Source organism: Schistocerca gregaria, chromosome 3, assembly GCF_023897955.1.
Source record: "Schistocerca gregaria isolate iqSchGreg1 chromosome 3, iqSchGreg1.2, whole genome shotgun sequence".
Classification (NCBI taxonomy): Eukaryota; Metazoa; Arthropoda; class Insecta; order Orthoptera; family Acrididae; genus Schistocerca; species Schistocerca gregaria.
In genome coordinates, this window is record NC_064922.1 from 611,825,063 (window position 1) to 611,844,393 (window position 19,331).

At 41.5% G+C, this 19,331-nt stretch overlaps 1 protein-coding gene across 1 annotated transcript in view; it reads right to left on the reverse strand.

Annotated features, from left to right (window-relative positions):
* Nucleotides 1–19,331, reverse strand: part of LOC126356190 (dolichyl-phosphate beta-glucosyltransferase) — a 120,035-nt gene that overhangs the window by 98,249 nt on the left and 2,455 nt on the right. Inside the window, exon 2 of the mRNA XM_050006972.1 lies at nt 14,704–14,875. Coding sequence (XP_049862929.1) covers nt 14,704–14,875 — 172 coding nt within the window. The remainder of the gene's footprint in view (nt 1–14,703; nt 14,876–19,331) is intronic.

The following is a 19,331-nucleotide window of genomic DNA, read 5'->3' on the forward strand; positions in this document are numbered from 1 at the left end:
TTCCAATTTAAGTTGTTCATAATTGTAATTCCTAAGTATTTAGTTGAATTTACGGCCTTTAGATTTGACTGATTTCTCATGTAACTGAAGTTTACGGGATTCTTTTTAACACTTATGCGGATGATCTCACACTTTTCGTTATTTAGAGTCAACTGCCAATTTTTTGCACCAAACAGATATCTTTTCTAAATCATTTTGCAATTTGTTTTCATCTTCTGATGACTTTATTAGTCAAAAATGACAGCATCATCTGCAAACAACCTAAGACGGATTGCTCAAATTGTCTCCCAAATTACAATTATTATTTTATTCCAGTTGCCAACAATGACCTCTACCCATACTAACTAACAGGAACTGTCTACTTTAATTTCGCAACAAGATAAACTACTTCTAGCAGCAACAAACATGCCTATCCTTTCAGAATACCGTTCTGCTCTTCGCATAAATTTTGGCTGAGTGTAGATCTGCTGAGGAGCTGGAGAACTGCACGACACATTCCCTCCAAGGTGTTACAACCACAGGTACTAAATCTGACAGCAAATCAATGAGACAAAGAGGAATGACAAATAATCTGCATGTAAAGAAATTTCAATGATTCTCCCACTGTTCTCAATCTTTGACCCACTACTGTTCTTGTTTTAGCTTATTGATCTTTTATTTTATTTGAATCAGGAAGCATAGTTAGTCCCGTTTGCTGGTGATACAAGCATAGGTGTGAAACCAAACAAAGAAGCAACAACAGAGAAAATGGTAGTAAATTATGGTTTTGTCAAAATTACTGACTGGTTTTGCAAAAATGGGCTATCTTTAAATTTGAGAAACACAGCTCAAATGGTTCTGTACTGTCAAAAACATCCCACTTCCTACTAAGATGGCATACCAACAAAAAATAGTAAAGTTCTTTGTTGTGCTTGCTGATGAAAACAAACTAGACAAACATCCAACTCCGCAGTTCAGTTATCAGCTTGTCTGGCTGCTGCATAGGAGATTCAGGTTCGAATTCCCATGCTGCTATGCATGTTCTCTTCATTGGAGGACTAGAACTGGGTGCATTCAGCCTTGTGATGCCAATTGAGGAGCAACTTGATTGAGAACTAGTGGATTCAAGTTGAAGAAATCACACAATGGCCAAGACAGCAGTGTGCGAACACCACACCCCTCTATACCACATCCAGTGGCGTCATTTGTAGTGGTTAGTCGTTCGCAATTAGCCCATTAGGAACAGAATGCAGAGCTTTGCTAGGAACAGAATGCAGAGTTTTTCTAAACTGGGAAAAAACATATAATAGACCTGATAAAAAGTTTAGGTTGGTTACTTTTGCCGTAAGAATAATTCCAACTTGAGGCATATAACAGTCAGTAAGTTAAAATAATTTGTATAAGACTAATGTCTTATGGGTTAATAATATGGGTAACTCCTCAGTCCAACAAAAATTACTCACTGCACAAAAGAAAATAATTAGAATCATGTTTGAGGTTCACACACACACACACACACACACACACGTCTGAGAATATTAACTGCAGCCTCACAGTACATTTATTCCCTTATGAAATTTGCTATCAGCAATCCATCTGAGTTTGAAAGGAACAGTGATCTTCACATGTACAACACTAGAAGGAAAAATGATCTGTATCATTAGCAATTAATGAATTTAACTTTGGCAGAGAAATGCATGAAACACGCAGCTACAAAACTGTACCCATGAAAATAAAATGCGGAGAGCTAGCAGAAGAGTTTTCAAATCTATTATTATTATTATTTACATTTTATGGCCTTCATTGGACCAATCTAGTCAACTTTATAAAAAAAAAATTCAGCCTCCTGTCAATCCAGTACTTCTTCATTCTCTCAGATCTCATTCTTCTTTCTTCATCAGAGATCACCCTTCCTATTGTCTGTTTGTTGACTCTCGTTTGCAGTCTGGTTTGTTGGTGAGTTTCCTGATTTTGTCAGTTTTGTTTCCTAGGTCTTCCAATGTAATCTGTAGCTCATCCATATCTTCCTTGATTTCTGTAATCCACTTAATGTTGCACTTACTATTCCACAATTTTTCTATTATTCTCCTGATGATCCTGTTCTCTGGTGTTCTGATTAGATGTGTGAAAAATGAAATTTGTTTCTTCCTGATTGTACTCATTATCGGTTCTATTTCCTTGTAGACTGTTTCATATGTAGCTACTCTCCAGTGTCCATCTTTCTGGTACAATTTGTTGATGCATTTTCTTATGATTCTTCTCTCTATTTTGAGTATTTTGTCTATTTGTGCAGTATTAGTTGTTTTGAAGATGGTTTCACTTGTGTATGTTATTTCTGGTTGACTGACTGTTATGTAGTGTTTTAATTTTGTTGCTATTGACACGATCTTTTTGTCATAGGTGTTCAAATGTATATTAAAGATGTTTTTCCTTAACAACTCCTTCCACACCACAGAGGAATCCTTGCATGGAAATAATTTGTCAGTTTTACAGAAAAAAAAACCTGTAAATGGCCAGCACATAGCCATATAAAATATTTTTTAACAATATTATGAAAAGGATAGATTGTTACTCACTGTAAAGATGACACACTGAGTTGCAGACAAGCAATGTAAAAAGCACAGCAATCTGCAGTGGGGTGGGAAGTGGAAGGAATAGCAGGGTACAGTAGAAGGGGAGGGGGGCGAGAGGGAGAGAAGAGTACTATCTAGTGGAGCATGTAGGGACTTGATGGTGGGACAGGACAATGCTGTCAGGCGCAACATCAGGAAGCTGTGAGGGAGTAAGGGCAGAGTGGGCGGAATGGGGAGCAGAAAAGGAGAGGAACAGAGAAGAGCAAAAGAACAGTGGGTGTGTTGGCAGAGAGTGGGACACAGTGAGGGTGAGGAGAAGTGAACTGAGAGGAGTTAACAGAACAAAAGTGTGGAAACTTTTGGATGGAGAGTATGGGGGTAGTAGGTAGAGGTCGAAATAATTTCAGGAGCAAAAAAATGTGTTTTATGGTTAACTTTCACCTGTGCAGTTCAGAAAAGCTGGTGGTGGAGGGGAGAATCCAGATGGTCAGGGTTGTGAAGCAGCCATTAAAATCAAGCATTTTACGTTCAGCTGCATGCTGTGCAAGAGAGGAGTCTACTTTGCTCTGGTCACAGTTTGGCGGTGGCCATTCATCCCTGTGGGCAACTAGTTCATAGTCATACGTATATAAAAAGCTGTGCAATGATATGAGATCCCTAAGGCAAGGCATTGGGACTGGGAGTGATATGGAGCTAGACTACAATATTGTGCAGGTGGGTGGTCGATGGAATATCACTTTAGGGAGGTGAGAAACGTTGTGGGTAGGATGTCCCTTATTTCAGGGCATTATGATAAATAATCAAAGCACTGATGAAGAATGTGGTTCAGCTGTTGCAGTCCGAGGTGGTATTGAGTGATGAAGGGGGCACTCCTTTGTAACTGGTTCTTCAGAATGGTGGGAGAATTAAAGATGTGTAGGGATATGGCATGGGAAATATGTTTGCAAACTACGTCTTTGAAAGCCTTTGTGAGATCTGCAGCATAGTGGGCGAGGGTATTCTTGTGACTGAAGATATGCCAACCGAAGGTGGTCTGGGATTTTTGCTGTGTAAAGGATGGCAGCTATTGAAATGCAGCTACTGTTGGTGGTTGTTGAGTTTAATGTGGACAGAGCCACAGTGAGAAGAACGTCAACATCCAAAAGGTGGCACACTGGGCTGAAGAGGACCAAGTGAAGCAGGTTGGCATAGGAGGGTACCGTGCGGGAGCCCATAGCAGTGTCATGGATTTTTTTTTAGACCTTTCCTTCAAAGGAGGGGTAGTTGTGTGATACAATAAAGTTAGTAAGGTGTATGAGAAATGATGTAGTGGGTCCGGAGTCTGGAGGATGTTGGGAAAGGCAGTGTTCAATAGCAGCAAGACAACGGGCATGAGGGATGTTGGTGTACAGGGGGTAAGGTCAACAGTAATGAGGAGGGATCCAGAAGGATAAGGGATGGAGATGGTGGAGAGTCAGTGAAGGAATTGGTTGGTATCATTGATGTGGAAGGCTAGATTTTGGGCAATTGATTGAAGGTCTTGTTCAATAAGGGTCAAAATTCTTTCAGTGGGCCGGCGGAGGTCATGGTTTGATGGTGGTAGCAACTGGGACAGGCAAAATTCATTGTTGGGAATAGTTCAGTTTTGACTGGAGTGATTGGTGGCAAAGAACTGTTTACATTGCAGGTATCAAAAGAAACAGAGTAGGTTCTTGACAAGTTCAACATGGTTAAATTTGGGTGCAGAGCTGAAGGTAAGGCCTTTGGATAGGACTAACTTCTGTGAGGCTGAAGATTTTGGTTGAAAGGTTAACAACAATGTTCTGGGATTGTTTTGGCTCTGGTAAGAAGTTTTTGAAGATGTGGCAAGTTGATAAGGTCAGCTAGGCAGAGTCTGGGTGCTACGAGGTGTTGACGAGAAGAAACACTATGGATAGGATACAGGATGGGGCAGTGAGATGTCAGCAGGTTGGATACTTATGAAGATGGTGTTTGGAATGCTCTTCCAGGTGATGTAGAGCAAGGGATTCAATTTCAGAGATGTGATGTATGTAATAGGGGTTGCACAGTAGCAGTATCTTGCAGTGGTAGCAAAGGTGGTTCTGGCATGTCTGTGCCATGGAGATATGTTTTTGCAGTACTAAGATTGTGAGGGCAGGGACTGCCAAATCTGAATAGGTGAAGTTCACTATGTAACAAGGGGTGGGATCCACACAAAGGAATTTTTATAGTTAGGCTGTTTGGAGGGAGGGGGTGAGAGATTCCAAGATTTTGGCAGCACTTGAGGAACAGGATGTGGGTCTGAGTTTTAGCCACGAAAATGGATACTTCTCTGAACTGATGCAGAAATATGAAACATGGGTCCATTGTAATAGCAATGGCATTGGGAAAACAGAGAATGATGCAGAAAATGGGCAACAGAAAGTGTTATGTGGATGTAGGGGAGCTGGGTAACAGAAAAATACACGTAAAATGACAGCAAACACACAAAAATACACACAGATACTTAAAAATACATAACAATGTGCACAAAATATGTGAAGATATGTAAAATTATCCAAAACTACATAAAAAGTGGAAAAAACATAGGAGAAAAGGAAGTAACAATTGAAGTATAGGGTTGGATAGGTAGATAGATAGTTAGATAGTTACATGTTCCACATGTTATCAAAATGATGCAGTGTTCTTCATTTCAATGATTGCCTCACAGCCTGTGCCATCTGGATCCTTCCCACCAACACCTACTTTTCTGGATTGCACAGGTGGGAACCCTCCTTTCAATATATCCTATGTTCCTGTAACCCTCCAGGCCTCAACCTTCATTGGTCATTGTCCTCACCCATCTAGCCTCTTCCCTGTTCCCATTCCAGCACCACACAGCCCTCTATTCCACCAACACACCCGCAGTCTTTTTACTTCTCTCCTTTTCTACTAACCCCCACCCCTCAACCTCCATCTAACCTCCTGACTGCACCTAGGTGCCCTACCATCTCTCCACCTCTTCCCTGTATGGTCTCACAAGCAGCACTTCACCATCCATCACCTATACCCCACTGTGTGTGAGATGCATTTGTGTGAGTGTGTGTGTGTTGTCCATCTCCAACAAAAGCCTTGCTGGCCAAAACCTCACTCTCTGATAGTCTTTATGTTGTGCCTATCTGTGACTCAGAATCTCCGTTATATAGTGAGTAGCAACTACCCTTTTCATAATATTGTTGATTAGTGTCAGCATTAACAAACACATGACAGTAAATTCTCATTTATATGTTTTAGAAGGGAGATGATAAAATAAATGTACAAATGAGATTAATGTGAAATTGAAATTTTTTAAATATATTTCTACTACACTCAAGTGCATGCAAATAGAAGATACCTACACTGTACAGTAATAGGAACAGCAGTTTAAGTAGGCTTACACCTAAGTTATGGGCAATTAAAGTTATTTAGGCCTACAGAATGAATCAACAATGGTTTGTTTTTTTGGAAGCAATACTGCATTCATAAATCAAGTTTTCATATTCAATCACTGTGACCATTTTGTCATCACTAATGTTTTTTATCTTATGTAACATTGTGTTACTTCCAATGCAGTAAATGCTTCTGACAGTCTGGGAGGTTTCACAGATTCACCATCCAATTCTTCAGATTCCTCAGAACTATTTATTTCAGCTGATACTGGCTTACTTCTTTAATTATTTCATCCTCATTTTGTACTCAACACATGGCAGTATCAGCATCACAAACAACAAAATCGTCAAAATTAGTTTCACCTGAAATAAAAGCCCAGTCATTGTCATCTGGTATATTGAAATCTACATCAAAATGTTCAACATTTTTTATGCCAGCTTGAATTTCACCTTTTGTGATACCAGCTTCTCGAAAGCACATGTGATTTTGTTTGGCTTCAATTGATCCCAGGCAGTCCTTATACATCCATTCTAAAAAAAATGTAGTGAAGTTAAGGGTGAACTGACAGGGAATGCTATACATACACAGTATATGTGTAAAGTGTATCCTAACCTACAATGCAATTATTTGGTTTACCTGCAAAGGTCCAGCTGAGGATTACCCTTCCCATTGTCGAGATGTGTGATGACACATTGAACCAACATTTTCCTTTACTTTGCTTTCATGGCAGCAACAATGCCCCAATCCAGAGTATGAAAATGGTTCGTGCAATTTGCTGGAAAAAATTCCAGTTCTATGCTGCTGAACTGTAGCACCAGAGAATGAACTAAATAATTGTCTAGAAGCAAATATATTTTCCTATTCTCATGACACATGCGGGCATTAAACTTCTCTTTCCCCCAAGGCAGTGATCAACCTTAAATGCAAAGGTTTTGTCCAGAACAAGTTTTAAAAAGTCCTATCTCACCTGTGTTGCAAATACGTTTCAGACTGTATTTCCAACATTCTATGGTGACATTACCCACAATTTTGGCCTCCCTATAAACTTTGCGGCCAGTAATGTCACGTCTTACGTCGAATCAGTGTAACTAACCAGAAGAAGCACGAAAATTTTCAACATTTAAGTTTTTTTGCGAATTCTAAAGCCTTTTCTTTCAGTATTGCACATAAACTAGGTACATTAGCTGCACACTGTTGCTGAAACCAAATCTGTTGGCATTTTTCTACACCTGCAAACTTTCCACCCCAGATATGTGAGCATTTCTCACCACTTTCAAAGCACTACATCTTGAGTTTGATTGGCTTCATGGTAGTTAAGATAGACTATGGGATTTTGAGACACTTTGGAATGTTCACTTGAGGTTCACTAGGACTTCCCCGACCTTAGGGGCCCATTACACCATGACATCGAGAAGCAATACTCTGCAGCACTCATGTATTCACATGCCATGGTGCATCATGCTGCCATTCACAAAGGAGAAGCTGTAGCTGTGAGCAACTTTTATGCTGCCAGTACTGATGCTGTTTTCATTGACATCTTGTGCCGACTGTTCATAAGTGGCTACCCGCTGCTTGGCTGGTCAACAGCATCCCCAAGTGGCACTGTGTGAAGGCCGCTATTGGGAGCAATGTTCCGTCAAGTTATATGATCTGAAACCGACTGCAACTAGGTCAACAGCAACAGTGTCACAATGTGTACCACAGCTAAAGCCCACAATAATAACTGTGACTTTGCATGCATACACCAAACCAATGATCACTGACCACATCTCACACAAAACGTTTAAGACGATTTCTTGGTCTTTACAATGTATAAGCACGACAAAAATGACTGTGCCGGAGTAAAAATAATAGCATAAAAGTGCAAATATGTATAAATGGAAAACATGAAAGTGGGGTAACTTTGTACACAAAACTGAAAAAGTATACAGTATACAACATACAAGTGTGAAAAAAAGTAGAGTCGAGAAACAGATAAATGCAGTTTCCCATGCAACTACACTTATACAGACAGCTGTCACTGGAACAGAAGGATCTGTCCGGGAGAAATGATTTCAAATTAGATTTAAAACCTCCTTGTTACCTGTTGGACATTTCATGTCATTGGGCAAATGTTGCCAACAGTTTTTGTTTTTGGTTACTGAACTCCTTTCTGAGCCACTTACAGGGTAATAAACATCATTTTTCCCTCTAGGATTGTAGATATGGACATCACTATTCTTCTCAATCTGTGATAGATTATTTATGATGAATTACATTAGAAAATATGTGTATTGTGACGGCTCAGTTAAAATGCCTAGCTCCTTGAAGAAGTACTTACATGACATTTGTCGGTAAACAGCACATAGTATTCTTACTGCTTGCTTTTTTTGCAATAAATACTTTCTTTCTAAGAGATGGGTTACCCCAGAAATTTATAGTGTAGGGAATGACTGAGTAGAAATATGCAAAATACACTCCTGGAAATTGAAATAAGAACACCGTGAATTCATTGTCCCAGGAAGGGGAAACTTTATTGACACATTCCTGGGGTCAGATACATCACATGATCACACTGACAGAACCACAGGCACATAGACACAGGCAACAGAGCATGCACAATGTCGGCACTAGTACAGTGTATATCCACCTTTCGCAGCAATGCAGGCTGCTATTCTCCCATGGAGACGATCGTAGAGATGCTGGATGTAGTCCTGCGGAACGGCTTGCCATGCCATTTCCACCTGGCGCCTCAGTTGGACCAGCGTTCGTGCTGGACGTGCAGACCGCGTGAGATGACGCTTCATCCAGTCCCAAACATGCTCAATGGGGGACAGATCCGGAGATCTTGCTGGCCAGGGTAGTTGATTTACACCTTCTAGAGCATGTTGGGTGGCACGGGATACATGCGGATGTGCATTGTCCTGTTGGAACAGCAAGTTCCCTTGCCGGTCTAGGAATGGTAGAACGACGGGTTCGATGACGGTTTGGATGTACCGTGCACTATTCAGTGTCCCTCCATTCACGCCTGTCGCGACACCACTGGAGGCGGGCTGCACGATGTTGGGGCGTGAGCGGAAGACGGCCTAACGGTGTGCGGGACCGTAGCCCAGCTTCATGGAGTCGGTTGCGAATGGTCCTCGCCGATACCCCAGGAGCAACAGTGTCCCTAATTTGCTGGGAAATGGCGGTGCGGTCCCCTACGGCACTGCGTAGGATCCTACGGTCTTGGCGTGCATCCGTGCGTCGCTGCGGTCCGGTCCCAGGTCGACGGGCACGTGCACCTTCCGCCGACCACTGGCGACAACATTGATGTACTGTGGAGACCTCACGCCCCACGTGTTGAGCAATTCGGCGGTATGCCCTCGCTCAAAGTCCGTCAACTGCACATACGGTTCGCGTCCACGCTGTCGCGGCATGCTACCAGTGTTAAAGACTGCGATGGAGCTCCGTATGCCACGGCAAACTGGCTGACAATGACGGCGGCGGTGCACAAATGCTGCGCACCTAGCGCCATTCGACGGCCAACACCGCGGTTCCTGGTGTGTCCGCTGTGCCGTGCGTGTGATCATTGCTTGTACAGCCCTCTCTCAGTGTCTGGAGCAAGTATGGTGGGTCTGACATACCGGTGTCAATGTGTTCTTTTTTCCATTTCCAGGAGTGTATGTCCTGATGTCCATTCACTTGTTTCCAAGATTAGCAATTATGTAAAGAGCCAAAGTAGTTGAACTTAAATGTCTGAGAAGCTCAGTAATATGCAGCCAACGGTTCAATTTTCCATCAATATGTACCTGCACAGATCTGGAGTACTCTACCTTATTTACTGATTCCTCCTCATGTGCGACGTCAAATATTGGTATTACTGACCATATTTGTGGTAAAGAACTGAATGTAGTATTTCCTTTCTTTTTTCAAAATTTAAGGAGAATCCCTTTTCAGATAACCATTTAATAATTCTTTGAAAATTTCATTTACCAACTTTTCTGTTGCTTTCTCTTTCATGGGCTATATTGTAACACTAGTATAACCATCAAAAAGTAGCAATTTTGCTAGTTGAATTCACATATATGAGGAATAGGAGTTGACCTAAAACTGAACCTTGTGGGACTCCCTTTGTGATTTTTTTTTTTCCCTCCCCCCCACCTCCCCAGACACACACACACACAAACCTTTGCAACATTGTCTGATTTTTCAAAGAACCTGTTGCATTCTATTTGTTAAGTATGATTCAAACTAACTGTGCAAAAAGCCATCGACTCCATAAAAACCTGAGTCTTTCTAAGAGAGTAAAATGACCTACACAATCAAACATCTTGGAAAGATAACAAAAGCTACAAACTGGAGATACATTATTATTTACGACTTGTACCGTTTGTTCAGGAATGTATAAATAGCATTCACAGTCAAGCAACCCTTCTGGAAGCCAAACTGTGATATGCAAAGTAAACTGTTTCCACTTAAGAGTGCGGCTAGTCTTGAGTACATTACTGTCTTGAATATTTTCGAAAAGGTGTCAGTAAAGAAACAGGATGATAATTGTTTAAGTCTGTCTTGTCACCTATCTTATGAAGTGGTCTAACAATTGAGCTTTTTGACCTGTCTGGTACGGAAAGAGAATGAGGGGAAAGGGGCATTGGTTAGGCCAAGATTCAAAAGTTTTGTGGCACTTGTAGGTATGGAAAATAAAACATGAAAATACAAGAGGCTGAGGGAGGAAACATGATCAATAGAAGCCCCGATCTGCCCACCTAACCACACCTTGGTCACCTTCCATAAATTAATTATCACCAACTCTGACTCCCCATCCTTACCTTAGTCCACAAACAGATTTCCCATGCCATGACAGCTCCCACAAGCCTGCCACAAAGGTGTGCCCCTTATGTCACACAGCACCATTAGTGGCTAGAACGGCTGAACCTCATTCTGCAGCAGGGATTTGATTACCTTATGCCCTGAAATGAGGGACATCCAGCCCAAGATCTTTCCCACCCCTCCTGTGGTGTTCTGGCACCCTCCCCTCCCCCTTCTCCTATTTCCATAACATCTTAGTCCATTCCTGTGTCACTCCCAATCCCAACCACTTACCATAGGCATCACATCCCTGAGAAAGGTGCAAGTGCAAGACCTACCCAATCAACCCATCCAGCACTTCCTATTCCAGTCGTCTCATGGGCTTACACAATCCCATCAGAGGCAGGGCACCTATGAAAGCAGCCATGTCGTATAAAAGTTCTGCTGCAATCATTACACAGTTTTTTACATACGCATGACTGCCAACCAGCTGTCCCCCAAGATGAATGAACACAGTCGAACTGTGGCCAAGAGAAAAGTGGCCTACCATGCCACACAACATGCAACTTCATTTTAATGAACGCTTCACAACCCAGGCCACCCAGGTCGTCCCCTTCACCACCAAATTTTCTGAACTATGGCGCAGGTAGCAGTATTCCTTGCAAAACATTTTCCATTCCCAAAATCACTGTGACCTCAACCTACGGTAACCTACTGTCCCCACACTCTCCACCCAACAGTTTCCACCCCCTTCTGTCATACCACCTCCTCCCAATTTATGTACACTTACCTTCATTGTGTGTCACTCTCTGCCAATGTAAAAACCTTTTCCCCTTTCCTGCCCCCCCCCCCCCCCCCATGGTCCTCCCCCAAAGCCTCCTGTTGCTGCACCTGACAGCCTTGTCCTGCCATCATCTAGTCCCTGCATACTCTGCCAGACAGTGCTCTTCTCTTCCCCCAACCACACTCTGCTATACAAGCTCATTACCCATCCTACTCCAGATCGCTGCCTTTGTTGACTGCAATAGATGCATTCTGGTCATAGCTGCTTTAAATGGCAGTCATGTGAGCACGAGTTATGCTTGCTCATGTGAATGTGTGTTATATTTTCTGAGAAAGGCTTTGGGCAAAAGCTCAATGCATAACAGTCTTTTGGTTGTGCCTGTCTGCAACTCAACATGTCATCTTTACAGTGAGTAGGAGTCTATCCTTTTCATTATGCTGTTGATTTTCCCATCTGGACTTTCCACTGTTTGATTATTTTCATTTTCCAGTGTGTGTGAGTGTGGGAGGGAGGGGGTGGGGGTGTGCACACATCCGCTATTTTTGTTCAGTTCACATGTTCCACATCATGAAGTTTATCACAAATACAATTTATGGAACAACTAACTAATTAACTACACTCATGCTCATACAAAACTGACACTAATAGCATAGGAACATAGGGAACACACACGACACAGATCTGTAAGACCATGGTATTGGTGATAAGTTGAGAAAACGGCCCCGAAACACATGTGCTACAAAACGACACTGTTTCCTGCACATGTACCCTGACATCAATATGGGATACGATCACCATGCACACGTACGCAGGCCGCACAACGGGTTGGCATACTCTGGATCAGGTGGTCAAGCAGCTGCTGGGGTATAGCCTCCCATTCTTGCACCAGTGCCTTTCAGAGCTCCTGAAGTGTCGTAGGGGTTTGAAGACATGCAGAAATGCATCGACCGAGAGCATCCCATACGTGCTCGATGGGGTTCTGGTCTGGACAATAGGCAGGCCACTCCATTCGCCTGATATCTTCTGTTTGAAGGTACTCCTCCACGACGGCGGTTCAGTGGGGCCTGCATTATCATCCATCAGGAGGAAGGTGGGACCCTCTGCACCCCTAAAATGGCAGACATACTGGTGCAAAATGAGTCCCGATACACCTGACCTGTTACAGCTCCTCTGTCAAAGACATGCAGCGATGTATGTGCACCAATCATAATCCCACCCTACACTATCAAACCACGACCTCCGTACAGGTTCCTTTCAAGGACATTAAGGGGTTGGTATCTGATTCCTGGTTCACACCAGATGAAAACCCGGCGAGAATCACTGTTCAGACTATACCTGGACCACTGTTCCAATTACCATGTACTGTGTTCTTGACACCAGGCTTTATGGGCTCTCCTGTGATCAGGGGTCAGTAGAAAGCACCTTGCAGGTCTCCGGGCAAATAAACCATGTCTGCTCAGTCATCCGTAGACTGTGTGTCTGGAGACAATTGTTCCAGTGGCTGCAGTAAGGTCCCAAGCAAGGCTACCTGCAGTACTCCGCGGCCGTCTGCTTGCGCTGATGGTGAGATATCGGTTTTCATGTGGTGTTGTACACTGTGGACATACTGTACTGAAGCGCCTGGAAACGTTTCCTGTCTGCTGGAATTGTTGCCATACTCTTGAGATCACACTTTGTGCCACACGAAGGGCCTGTGCTACGACCTATTGTGTTTGACCAGCCTCCAGTCACCCAAGTATTCTACCCCTCATAACATCATCAATATGTGGTCTTTGAGCCATTTTCAACACAATCACCATTAGCACATCTGAAAATCTCTGCACACTTACTCGCTGCACTGTACTGTGACATGCACCAACACATCTCTGCGTATGTGGATTGCTGCCAGCGTCACAGTGCGACGACCGCAAGTCAAATGCACTGCATGGGCATACCCCAAGGTGATTGAAACCCGCAAACTGCCCACCAAAGCACTGTTTCACCATGTATCAGCATTATCCTTACTTTATGAGCACGAGTGTAACAATGCACCTTATGTGCCGTGTTTGAAAAAATGAAACACAAATTTCTAAAGCGTTAATGAGCTTTTGTATGCATTGCAGCAGAGGAAAGTGACTGAAAGGTCAGGGGAAAAAAAAAAAAAGAAAAAAACACTAACAAGGCTGGTTTGCACTTGAAAAGCAAAACAGAACTTAAAAAATTTAAGATTTTGACTTACCTGAAACAAGAAGTTTAGAATAAAGAGACAGTATTTATTACTATTTATCACTTAGAACCATGGGAGATGCTGGACTTTTAATGCAAAGACTATTCATCAAGTGATGGTAAACAATCAAATCAACAGAACCAATTGAGATGCACATGCCTTCACCCTCATTGTGTGCCATTCTCTGGCAATGCACCCACAGGTCTCTTTCCCTTCTCTCCTCCTCTCCTTTATCCCCCCCCCCCCCCTCCACCTCACTCCCACCACCACAGCTTCCTGACACTGATACGTAAATAAAATGAGCATGTAGAAGATATGTAACCAGGCGACTGAATGGTAAATACACCATAGAAAATAAACAAGAGCATCATAGCTGCATATAGCTGAAGGGTATACAGTGCATAAGGGGCATTTATACAGCAGTGTTAAGTCAAATGGCTGATGATTAGCAAAGTACGCTGTTGGAAAGACAGTACTGCATCATGAAAGAAATTCAAGGGTAATATGCAAAACATATCTTGTCTCCTTCTTCCTTCTTTTGAGGGAAATGTGAGTAACTATATTTTGCTCCGGCCACAACGCAGTACAGCAATGCTGTCGTCATCTGTTACACACTTCGTACTTCAGTTGCCATAGTATTAGTTTACATTGTAATCAAATCAGAATTGCAACAATGGTTCTTGTATCATTGCAGAATGTAAATGTTTCCAACAGCTGGATGAGATTTACTTTTTGTTGCAGACGTCCACACCGAGCAGATACTTAATGACGTAGAATGTGTCATAAATGCCAACAAAAATTTGCCAATTTTCTTTTCACGAATCCTAAGTGAAATGATCCTCATGGATGTGGAACATGTTTAAAAAAAATTAAAACACTTTAATTTAAGAGAGTACAAAGCTTCCAGAAAATATGTAGAGGTCAGTAACATGAAATGCATTTTACAATTCTTAGGCTATTGTAGCTACACCTGATCAAACAGAAAATTAGTTTACAAAACTTACGTCGTGTTTCTTCATTGTATGCTGGCACTACAACGCTAAGATGAATACTCCATGTATCTTCAAGACCAGGAAAATTTTGCTGTACTGAATTTTCATCACAAAAAGTCTTCTCTTCTGAAGACCGATCAATGATGGGGTAAGGAATGGATACCACTTTTAGTATCACGGAGATCTAGAACACACAAAAATATCTGCAGAGCTCCAATATGTTCAGGATTATTTAATGATTATTTGCAGGAACAAATTTATTCATGGGAACAGTTAAAACATTTTGGTGCTGTTTAATACTTTGGTCGCCTGAGACAACAGACAAGCACAGAATAGCTACCAGGTTTATCACAACACATATGAGAACAGCTGAGTAAATTATTTAGTTATTTTTCTCTTCATCACTTACTCAAGTGGTAATCAAACTAAATATATCTTGACGATTCCCAGGTACACAAATGATTGTGTTAAAGATTGTAATATATAATTATAGACACAACTGCTACTTCTGTGAAGGTTGACAGTCCATATAAGGGGTTATTTACTTATTCGAGGCCTGTTGATCCAGTAGGTAAAATAATTGTGTATATATGGAACAAGTCATATTTAACAAGTAACACAAAAATTAAAAATTTAGATATTGTAGCCATTCATGTGAACATTAACTGTTGTTGTTGTTGTCTTCAGTCCTGAGACTGGTTTGATGCAGCTCTCCATGCTACTCTATCCTGTGCAAGCTGCTTCATCTCCCAGTACCTACTGCAACCTACATCCTTCTGAATCTGCTTAGTGAACTCATCTCTCGGTCTACCTCTACGATTTTTACCCTCCACGCTGCCCTCCAATGCTAAATTTGTGATCCCTTGATGCCTCAAAACATGTCCTACCAACCGATCCCTTCTTCTAGTCAAGTTGTGCCACAAACTTCTCTTCTCCCCAATCCTATTCAATACCTCCTCATTAGTTACGTGATATATCCACCTTATCTTCAGTATTCTTCTGTAGCACCACATTTCGAAAGCTTCTATTCTCTTCTTGTCCAAACTAGTTATCGTCCATGTTTCACTTCCATACATGGCTACACTCCAAACAAATACTTTCAGAAACGACTTCCTGATACATAAATCTATATTCGATGTTAACAAATTTCTCTTCTTCAGAAACGCTTTCCTTGCCATTGCCAGTCTACATTTTATATCCTCTCTACTTCGACCGTCATCAGTTATTTTACTTCCTAAATAGCAAAACTCCTTTACTACTTTAAGTGTCTCATTTCCTAATCTAATTCCCTCAGCATCACCCGATTTAATTTGACTACATTCCATTATTCTCATTTTGCTTTTGTTAATGTTCATCTTATATCCTCCTTTCAAGACACTGTCCATTCCATTCAACTGCTCTTCCAAGTCCTTTGCCGTCTCTGACAGAATTACAATGTCATCGGCGAACCTCAAAGTTTTTACTTTGTCTCCATGAATTTTAATACCTACTCCAAATTTTTCTTTTGTTTCCTTTACTGCTTGCTCAATATACAGATTGAATAACATCGGGGAGAGGCTACAACCCTGTCTCACTCCTTTCCCAACCACTGCTTCCCTTTCATGCCCCTCGACTCTTATGACTGCCATCTGGTTTCTGTACAAATTATAAATAGCCTTTCGCTCCCTGTATTTTACCCCTGCCACCTTTAGAATTTGAAAAAGAGTATTCCAGTCAACATTGTCAAAAGCTTTCTCTAAGTCTACAAATGCTAGAAACGTAGGTTTACCTTTTCTTAATCTTTCTTCTAAGATAAGTCGTAAGGTCAGTATTGCCTCACGTGTTCCAACATTTCGACGGAATCCAAACTGATCCTCCCCGAGGTCTGCATCTACCAGTTTTTCCATTCGTCTGTAAAGAATTCGCGTTAGTATTTTGCATCCGTGGCTTATTAAACTGATAGTTCGGTAATTTTCACATCTGTCAGCACCTGCTTTCTTTGGGATTGGAATTATTATATTCTTCTTGAAGTCTGAGGGTATTTCGCCTGTCTCATACATCTTGCTCACCAGCTGATAGAGTTTTGTCAGGACTGGTTGTTCCAAGGCCGTCAGTAGTTCTAATGGAATGTTGTCTACTCCGGGGGCCTTGTTTCGACTCAGGTCTTTCAGTGCTCTGTCAAACTCTTCACGCAGTATCGTATCTCCCATTTCGTCTTCATCTACATCCTCTTCCATTTCCAAAATATTGTCCTCAAGTACATCGCCCTTGTATAAACCTTCTATATACTCCTTCCACCTTTCTGCCTTCCCTTCTTTGCTTAGAACTGGGCTGCCATCTGAGCTCTTGATATTCATACACGTGGTTCTCTTCTCTCCAAAGGTCTCTTTAATTTTCCTGTAGGCAGTATCTATCTTACCCCTAGTGAGATAAGCTTCTACATCCTTACATTTATCCTCTAGCCATCCCTGTTTAGCCATTTTGCACTTCCTGTCGATCTCATGTTTGAGACGTTTGTATTCCTTTTTGCCTGCTTCATTTACTGCATTTTTATATTTTCTCCTTTCATCAATTAAATTCAATATTTCTTCTGTTACCCAAGGATTTCTAGCAGCCCTCATCTTTGTACCTACTTTATCCTCTGCTGCCTTCACTACTACATCCCTCAGAGCTACCCATTCTTCTTCTACTGTATTTTTTTCCCCTATTCCTGTCAATTGTTCCCTTATGCTCTCCCTGAATCTCTGTACAACCTCTGGTTCTTTCAGTTTATCCAGGTCCCATCTCCTTAATTTCCCACATTTTTGCAGTTTTTTCAGTTTTAATCTACAGGTCATAACCAATAGATTGTGGTCAGAGTCCACATCTGCCCCTGGAAATGTCTTACAACTTAAAACCTGGTTCCTAAATCTCTGTCTTACCATTATATAATCTATCTGATACCTTTTAGTATCTCCAGGGTTCTTCCACGTATACAACCTTCTTTCATGATTCTTAAACCAAGTGTTAGCTATGATTAAGTTGTGCTCTGTGCAAAATTCTACTAGGCGGCTTCCTCTTTCATTTCTTAGCCCCAATCCATATTCACCTACTATGTTTCCTTCTCTCCCTTTTCCTACACTCGAATTCCAGTCACCCATTACTATTAAATTTTCGTCTCCCTTCACTATCTGAATAATTTCTTTTATTTCATCGTACATTTCTTCAATTTCTTCATCATCTGCAGAGCTAGTTGGCATATAAACTTGTACTACTGTAGTAGGTGTGGGCTTCGTATCTATCTTGGCCACAATAATGCGTTCACTATGCTGTTTGTAGTAGCTTACCCGCATTCCTATTTTCCTATTCATTATTAAACCTACTCCTGCATTACCCCTATTTGATTTTGTGTTTATAACCCTGTAGTCACCTGACCAGAAGTCTTGTTCCTCCTGCCACCGAACTTCACTAATTCCCACTATATCTAACTTTAACCTATCTATTTCCCTTTTTAAATTTTCTAACCTACCTGCCCGATTAAGGGATCTGACATTCCACGCTCCGATCCGTAGAACGCCAGTTTTCTTTCTCCTGATAACGACATCCTCCTGAGTAGTCCCCGCCCGGAGATCCGAATGGGCGACTATTTTACCTCCGGAATATTTTACCCAAGAGGATGCCATCATCATTTAATCATACAGTAAAGCTGCATGTCCTCGGGAAAAATTACGGCTGTAGTTTCCCCTTGCTTTCAGCCGTTCGCAGTACCAGCACAGCAAGGCCGTTTTGGTTAATGTTGCAAGGCCAGATCAGTCAATCATCCGGACTGTTGCCCCTGCAACTACTGAAAAGGCTGCTGCCCCTCTTCAGGAACCACACGTTTGTCTGGCCTCTCAACAGATACCCCTCCGTTGTGGTTGCACCTACGGTACGGCCATCTGTATCGCTGAGGCACGCAAGCCTCCCCACCAACGGCAAGGTCCATGGTTCATGGGGGGGGGGGAACATTAACTAAATATATTAATTACAAATTGTAATATAATATGAGTATGGGAATAAAATATGGTTATAATTACTGACTTCAGCATTTACTACAGTGAAACAGAAGTATTAAACAATAAAATCATATGTTGTAGTTATTCCACATTATAAAAAGTTCCTAATTAAGCTGAGCATTAAAAAATTACTGTAATACTGAATGCTACAGTATTACATTACATTACACTTTATTGGTCCCTTTGATCATTTGTTGAACAAGGTATACAATATTATATTCGACAATTCATTGTGATTTAAAGTACATGTTTTTAAATCATACAAGAATATTTACATCGATTTAGGCTTAATACTATCACAACTAAAGGTTCAGCTTCCATGCATTATATTTAGTATTTGGCAATAAATTTTTTATGTTTCACAACATTCATCTATACTATAACAACATTTTTGCAATGAATATTTATGGACAGCAGTTTTAAATTTTGAAGTGTCTTTTATTGTTTTAATGTTTGTAGGTAGCTTACTATATAGTCTGTTTCCTGTTTGCAGTGGTCCATTCTGTTTTAGTGTTGTGTGTGCATGTTGAACATGTGTGTCCTGCTTTCTCCTTGTGTTATACAGGTGGATACTCTGGTTAGCTGGCACAAGATGGAAGGATATGAAGTTTCTTGAATAAGTGCTTG